This window comes from Eschscholzia californica, unplaced genomic scaffold (genome assembly GCF_041429995.1).
Source record: "Eschscholzia californica isolate CP2 unplaced genomic scaffold, dmEscCali1.0.p SCAF_2, whole genome shotgun sequence".
NCBI classification, from domain to species: domain Eukaryota; kingdom Viridiplantae; phylum Streptophyta; class Magnoliopsida; order Ranunculales; family Papaveraceae; genus Eschscholzia; species Eschscholzia californica.
In genome coordinates this window covers 50,168,791-50,177,061 of record NW_028238309.1, presented here as the reverse complement: position 1 = coordinate 50,177,061, position 8,271 = coordinate 50,168,791, and the positions used below count along the sequence as shown (strand labels likewise).

Here is an 8,271-nt window from a genome sequence, read left to right as displayed (position 1 = left end):
TAACAACTAAAAGAATTAGAATGAGAAAGTAATGAGTTCAATAGAACCCATTGAAAGGATTGAATAACAAAATTTAATGGGCCAGAAAATTCTACAGATTTTAAAGAGTCTCCAATCAATCATACTCTCACAATACTTGTAAGTCTCAATCAGATAGGTGGACTACTGAAATATTTTGAAAAATTTTGTATCTAGAAAGACATTGGCTGAAAAGAATTAGAATCTAGCTAAATGTACACCTAGAAGTAAATTTTCCAAAAAAAATAACTTAAAGGTAGAGACGACGACGAGTATTGATTCCGAAATTAATGTTGTCGCCGAGTATTGATTCCGAAATTTTGATACTTAACATACTACATCACATTTTTTTCATAAAAAGTTAAAACTTCCACATTTTTTTTTATCAAGTTAACTCTTTTAGTTCAACAAAAAAAAAAAAACTCTTTTAAGCTGTTCGAGGGCTTTGAACAAAGAAAAAAGTTTTGGTCACAGTCATACCCCCTAATGGCCGTACAAGTTACCCTATAGTTCATTATTTATATCCGTCATACCCCAAGTCCAATAAATCATATATTCCCCCTCTCTTGTGAATCGAGCTTCGAATCTTTGGGATTTTGGAGTAAATGCGATACACACTAAGTAGCAGTTGTTGGCAAATCAAACCCATTGAGAGGGCCGATGAATAATCAAACTTAACAAGGTAGAAAAGTCCGAAGACTTGAGAAAAGTCTACGACTAATTTTGTGTCCCAATCTTTGGAAGTTTCAATGGACCCATACTTATTTGTTACTCTCTTTGTGGCCATAACATCTTAAGATCTTACGCCCCCATGATGAATTGAGTGGTTGTACAGAAAGCCGAGTCTTGAGACTGATTACCGAGAGAAGGTCTTTAGATTTTGTGTGTGTTTGTATATATATATATATTGACAATTTAATTTGAAAACAGAGTTAGTTTCTGGTTTTGATTTAGTACTTAATAATGGAGTCTAGATCTATTTCTCTAATGATCTTTCTTGCTGCATTTTGCTTATTCATACCAGATTACAACAAGTTCAGTTTTGGTTTTGTTTGTAAGGAAAGGGAGAGACAAGCTTTGTTGGCCTTCGGAGCAGATTTAAAACATCTAAATACTTCATATTATGATGAATTTTATGGAAATTATTATTATTATGCGGAGAACATATTATCTACTTGGGATGGTAAAGAATGTTGCAATTGGACAGGAGTGTTTTGCCATCCGAAAACGGGAAATGTTGTTGAACTTCATCTTCAAGACTCATCACTAGGTGGTAAATTAAATTCTTCTCTACTTGAACTAAAATATTTAAGTCATTTGAACTTGAGCTTTAATAATTTTGAGGGTAGTCAGTTACCTTCTTTCTTGGGCTCCCTCCATAATTTGAGATATCTCAATCTACACCAAGCAAATTTTGGTGGAATTATTCCTCCGCAACTTGGAAACTTATCAAATCTTCATTTTCTTGATATTAGTAGAACCTACGTAAATGTTGGTGATCTTCAATGGCTCTCTCATCTTTCTTCTCTCCAACATCTTGACATGAGTCACCTGAACCTCAGCAGGGTAAGTCATAAGAGGGTACATGTGATTAACATGCTCCCATCTTTAGTCGAGTTACGTCTTCGTTCATGTCATCTAGATTCATCCACATTACCAACTCTTCCACACATAAACTTCACATCTCTTTCAATTCTCGATCTTTCTGATAACTTGATGAATTCTTCATTATTACCTGCATGGTTATATAATCTTACAAGACTTGAAGAACTTGATCTAAGTGACAATCATTTCTACGGAACGATTTCAAAAGATATTGGTTATTTGACTTCAATCAAGACCCTTGATTTAAGCTATAATTATGATCTTGAAGGGGAGATACCAAATACCTTGGGAAATCTATGCCACTTGCAGGAATTATACTTGAGAGCAAACAAACTTCTTGGAGATATATCTGGATTTTTGGTAAATTCATCTGGATGTATCACCATTAGTTTGAAGTCGTTGGATTTATCATTTAACAAACTTTCTGGCCCTTTGCCTGAGAAATTGGGGAAGTTACAAAATCTCGAATACCTCTTTCTCAGTTATAACTCCTTTTCTGGTTCAATTCCCTCGTCGTTAGGAAGATTATCATTATTAAGGGATTTATTCCTTGGTGGAAATGAATTGAATGGATCATTGCCGGAAACAATATGGCATCTCTCAAATTTAGAAACATTACTAGTCTTTGATAATGAATTACAAGGCGTTGTAACTGAAGCTAACTTTGCCAATCTCCGGAGATTAAAATGGTTAGAAATTAGTTCAGTCGATTTGAAGTTGAGCTCTACTTGGAGACCTCCTTTTCAACTCGAACAATTATCATTCAGAAATTGTCAAATAGGATCTCGATTTCCCCAATGGTTAAGAACACAAACAAAATTAACATATATTGATTTATCCAACACAAGAATTTCAGGTACAGTTCCTACTTGGTTTTGGGACATGTCATCTCGAATGGAAAGGTTAAATCTAGGCCACAATAGTCTCACTGGAGAATTACCAAAGTTATTGAAATTTAGTTCTACTTTTACAGATGTTAACTTGACTTCCAACTATTTTAACGGCCCACTACCTAGTGTATCTAATGTTTCAGTACTAGATCTTTCTCACAACTTCTTATCCGGTCCTATTTCCTCTTTCCGATGTCATCCGGAGTTTGGCGAAATGTGTACATTACAATATCTTGATCTCTCAAACAATGCCCTGTTTGGAGAGATTCCAGAACGTTGGTTTAACTCATCCTATCTGTCATTGCTAAACTTGGAAAGTAATAAGTTAACAGGAAAAATTCCAAGCTCTATTGGTTCTTCACTTCGATTACAATCCTTGCATTTGGGTAATAACTCTTTATCCGGTGAACTACCTCAGTCATTGCGAAACTGTACCGAGTGTTGGATAAATGGCTTCCAAAGCCGTTATGTCCGATAGTCTCACTTGAGGAGAATAGTCGGTCTGACCAAGGCGGGTCGGGTTGGGTTTGGGAGTTCTAGAGTTTGGGGGAATTTAGAATAAAATAAATACTTTTTGGTATTTATTATTTCTAAAACTCTATTATTTGTTTCCTTGTGGAACAAGTAACGGATAGCCTCAAATCTCATGACTTCCTTATTCTTCTCCACGTTTTCTGGGAAACCCTAATCGGGTTTACTTGGTCTATAAATAAGACCTAAACCAGAAGAGAATTAATACGTACAACCACTATGAAGGATTCATCTTCTACTAAATATCAAGTCGATTTTCTGCTTCTCCAATATCATCTTCTTCAGTGCAGTGGAAGGTGATAGATGTGGTAAATCCTTGGGAAGTGTTCGGAATTATACAATTTGCACCGAGGTTGTACCGAAATCACTTTCAAGGCAGTGGCCTCCATACCATGACACATCAAACTCCGTTATTGGTTTTTCTGAGTGATAATACTTTTCATTGATCCAACCCTATATTTCCAACAATTTGAAAGTGATTTTTTGATCAATGGAAGGTAGTAAAGGGAGGCTGCCTTTGATTTTATTTGGAGACATGGAAGAATAACGACTGTTTTTTTTTATTCTCTCTTTTAGAAAAATCTCTTTCTGTCTCTATACGCCTTTGAGTTCAAACCCCTGAATTCCATGGCGGTTGGAACCTTTGTCAACCACGGCTCTGTCAAAAGCAATAGTTCCATCGCAATCCTTATTATGGTTATGGAGGGATTATTAATAGAACTGTTGAAGGTGTTATCAAAATCTAGAGAGAGAAAGACAAGAAACTAGAAAGAAGAGACATCAAGTAATAATAATATAGATGGAGAATAATCTGTGGGACTCGTGGAAGAAAGGAAAAAAAAAAAAATACTTCGTTCTAGTTTCATGGATATTAATCTTTTATTCTTCTCTCGGCATTCTCAAGCTCTTCTAACAAAGGACATGCCCACGATTAATGAAGTATTTGCATTGCATGTATCAAGAAGAGCCTGGTAATGGATTATAAAAACCAGTCCAAACATGGCAGACATGCCCACGACTAATGTAGACGATATCCCATCCGAGATCATAATTACTCATAGTTATGGTGATGATCGGTTTGAATTTTCTAGTGGTTTTCAATTCAGTGATAATCATGATGTTGTTATTGAATGGTGATTATCAAGAGGTCAATTATCAGTTGATGATCACAACCTTGATGAATCAATTATTACACCTGGGGAGCATCAGTAGATGGGTTTCAAAGATAAAGCTTATTACCAAAGAGGGAAACTAAACCATTGGAGCTGGGTCTTTGAAGAAGAAGAAGACGAATTAGAGAGAGAAAGTGAAGAGATACGCTCTCTTTGAAACAACAACAGAAGAGAACAGATGGATAAAGAACAGACACTTAGCTTCGAAATTTTTAGAGAGAGAAAGTTGAGAAGGAAGAGTCTCGGTCTCAATCTCTCTTCTTCCTTGGGTTTAATCCAAAGCTACTCTTCTCTTTGATTCTGATATCTTTCTTTTCATTATGATTTCTATTTAATTAATAGTAGATAAGAAGATAAGGGAAGGAGCCTTAGTTGACCGGCTCTTCAAGTACTTGGACAAACCTCCCTTACTTTGGCCGATAAATTTAGGGTTTTTATAGAGAACATTCTTGGATTGCCTCCTTCTGTGTGTTTTTCTTCTATTTGATGCAGATTTCCTAGAGGAAAAAAGCTCGTCTGAAGCTTTCATGGAGGACTTCTGTTGGAAGGAAGATGAAGATTACTCTATTATAGGGAAACCAATTTCGGCTAAGAGGAGCTGCCATCTCCACTGTTGTGGGGAGCTACTATCTCTGCTGTTATGAGGACCCCTGTCTCTGTTAACGGCAAACGACGGACTGTGAAGCCCTAATCGAGAAGGGAGGAAAGCTGGATATCTGAATTAAGGGTGTTAGTAAACTCTCCTAGAGCAAGGCTTGCTATCTAAAGGTACCTCGTTCCATTTAATATTAGCTAAAGTACTCCGAGTCTTTTCTAATATTTGCTAGCAATAATTGACCTTGTGCATGAAAGCTACACTAGTCTTGGTTATATCTTCTTGATGTGTGACATAGTAGACTAGAACATGTTAATTATGTTGGACTCATAAGTGTAGACGATCTTGCTGATCACACAAGATATCCTGTATGTATAGAAGCTAGAACATGTTAATTATGTTTATACTGAGGATCAGATAACTGGTGAACATACTAGTGTAGACGATCTTGATGATCACACTAGATGACATATTTCTGTAATACCTAAACATGTTACTTCACCATGTATACGTGTCACAACTAGAACAATATAGAATTGTTAGATCTAGTGGATTCAGAGACTTAGCTGACATCTAGAACTAGCTAGCAAAAAATGGAGGTAAATAGTACTTCATAGATGATTGCTATAGGTACACGAGAGATTACCTCCTTGGGCTTAAGATGTAGCAAAAGAGACGTTTCTGAAATATAAGGTTGAAGTAGACAACCAACTGGACACGAATTTAGAAAAAGGTCTAGATAAGATAGGGGTGGTGAGTATAACCCTAACACCCTTAAGACTTTCTGTGAGGAACATTGGATAAATTCATGAACTTAGTGCCCCTTATACACCACAACAAAATGGTGTATCTGAAAGGAATAAGATGACACTTAGGAACACGAAGAAATCTATGTTAGGTAGGACTACCAGAGGACCTGTGGGGGAAGGCGAATTTATCCGCCTACCATGTGTTGAACATGGTACCTCATAAAGGTGTTAGACAAAACACTTTTGAATTATGGAAGGGTTTCACACCTAACCTGAAATTTTAAGAGTGTGGGGGTGTCTAACAAAAATGGGTAGACCTGACTTTGGGAAAGTCACTGCTGGACCAAAACTGTTGATTCTGGTCTTGTTGGGTATGCTCATAATAGTGTTGCATATAGATTCATGTTAAACGATAATGTTATGACGGAATCTAGAGATGCTGAATTTTTGAGCATGTGTTTCTTTTGAAACTGTCTGTTGAGATTGTTCCCTTGCATGATAACTCACTTACTAGCATACGTTTGCATGCTGAGATGCCTAATAGTATGCCTCCCTCTTGTTCTGCCGTTGATGACACCTTATTTGGAACAGAACTTAGGAAACGTAAGAGACGTAGGATAGAAAAAAAAACTTTGCTTGACTTTTCTACTGCTATTCTAACTGAAGATGTAGACTGGCTGAATGATCAGTTTGTGTCTAGTTTCTTAATTGAGACTGACCAAAAGACTTATCATGAGACCATAACTTCAGTAGATGAAAGCTTGTGGAAAGATGTCATAAAAAGTTAGCTAGACTCAATCATGAGGCGCTGACTCCATCACTGCTTTTCTGCTTCTGCAAGTTAGACTGGTTGAATGATCAGTTTGAGTCTAGTTTCTTAATTGAGACTGACCCAAAGACTTATCATGACGCCATGACTTCATTAGATTAAAGCTTGTGGAAAGAGGCCATGAAGAGTGAGCTAGACTCTATTATAGTTAATCACACTTGGGAACTGGCTAACTTACCTAATGGTGTAAATCCATTAGTAGTAAATGGATGCTTAAGAGAAGGCTAAGACTAGTCAGGACCATAGAAACATATAAAGCTCGACCTGTGAGTGAAGGACTTAACTACTTTGACACTTACATTCCTATGGCCAAAAATCACAACTGTTAGGTCACTTTTTGTCTTGGTTGTCTTGATTCACTTAGTGATTCATTAAGTGGATGTCAAGACAACCTTCTTAATTAGAGACCTAACTAGGAAACTTACATGTTTTAACTTGAGAGGTTGGTGGTCATTGGTTAAGGACATAAGATGCGTAGACTGAAGAAGTCCTCACATGGTCTAGAATAGACACACGGGGAATGACATGAGAAATTTGATAATACCATGTTGAGTAATAATTTTACTGTGAATAACTTTGAATCGTGTGTTTATTCTAAACAGTATATTTATGGGTATGTGACAATATGGATATCGGTTGATGAGATGTCTATTTCTCGTGCTAATGAGACTTGATGAGACCATAGATAAGTATAAAACCAAACTATGATTACAGGTTTTACACAGGAAGAGACACTTGACTACTTCGACACGTACTCTCTAGTGACCAAAATTACTACGAGAAGATCTCTCATTATGTTGGTTGCCTTACATGACGTAGTAATACATCAAAGGGATGTAAAGACAACCTTCCTGAATGAAGATCTAGATGAGGAGATTCATGTGTTTATAAGTCTCAACCCGAGGGATTTGTGATCGCTGGTCAAGAGAGTAAGGTGTGTAGACTGAAGAAGTCTCTCTATGGTCTATAACAGGCACCTGAGAAATGGTATGAGAAACTCGATGATACCATGCCAAGTAATGACTTCACTGTGAATAAACTCAGACTCTTGTGTATATTCAATACAGTGATAGTCCAGATGTGTCATCATTTGTGTGTGTGTGTGCTGATGACATGCTTATCCTTGGTGCCAGTATAAATGATGTGAATGAGGTCAAGACCTTTCTGACATCTAAATTTGAGTCAGGGGATGACTTTCTTGGGGTTACGTTTAAGAGAAACCCAAATGTCATCTCTCTAAGTCTATCTCATTGTGTTGAACAGATATTGAGAAAGTTCAACTCGTTTAATGTGACATATGCGAGAACTGCATTTGACCTTGACATAGCTCTAGTTAAGAATGAATATGTTTTTCTCAACTAGAGTATGTTAAGATCATGAGAAATGTGATGTTCTTTGTGAATTAAACTTAACCTGATTTTGTCATTGCGGTTAACAGACTCACTAGATATACTCATAACCCTAGTAAGGAACTCTAAAATGTTCTTCATCACTTGCTTAAGTACTTAAGAGGCATTATTAACCTATGTTTGCAGTAAAGTAATTTTCTGCAGCTTTGGAAGATTATTGTGATGCTAACTGAGTAATTAACAATGATGAAGTTTGTTCAAGCTAGTGGTTATAATTTTATCCTTGGTGGAGGTGTTGTGTCATTGAAGTCTTACAAAACTGACATGCACAACGCGTTATACTATGGAGTCTGGATTTATTACTTTTGACTTGGTAGGTCAGGATTATAGTGTTTAAGAAGTCTTTTTAGGAAGACGTGTCACAGTGGGGGAAGGAGATGATGTTGGATTTCCTTTCATAGTAACTCACATGCGGCCATTGTGACATCAAAGGATAATGTGCACAATGGCAAAATGAGACACATCCGGATACG

At 36.7% G+C, this 8,271-nt stretch overlaps 1 protein-coding gene across 1 annotated transcript; it reads left to right on the top strand.

The window, feature by feature from the left end:
* Positions 1-981: 981 nt before the first annotated feature.
* LOC147558718 (receptor-like protein EIX1) lies at positions 982-2,991 on the top strand. Its single transcript, XM_086659083.1, has one exon. It carries the CDS (start codon positions 982-984, stop codon positions 2,989-2,991), a length of 2,010 nt encoding a protein of 669 aa, XP_086515209.1.
* Positions 2,992-8,271: the final 5,280 nt, after the last annotated feature.

Excerpts from the sequence above, each read along its gene's own strand:
- LOC147558718 (XM_086659083.1), top strand. The coding sequence starts at position 982 with ATGGAGTCTAGATCTATTTCTCTAATGATCTTTCTTGCTGCATTTTGC.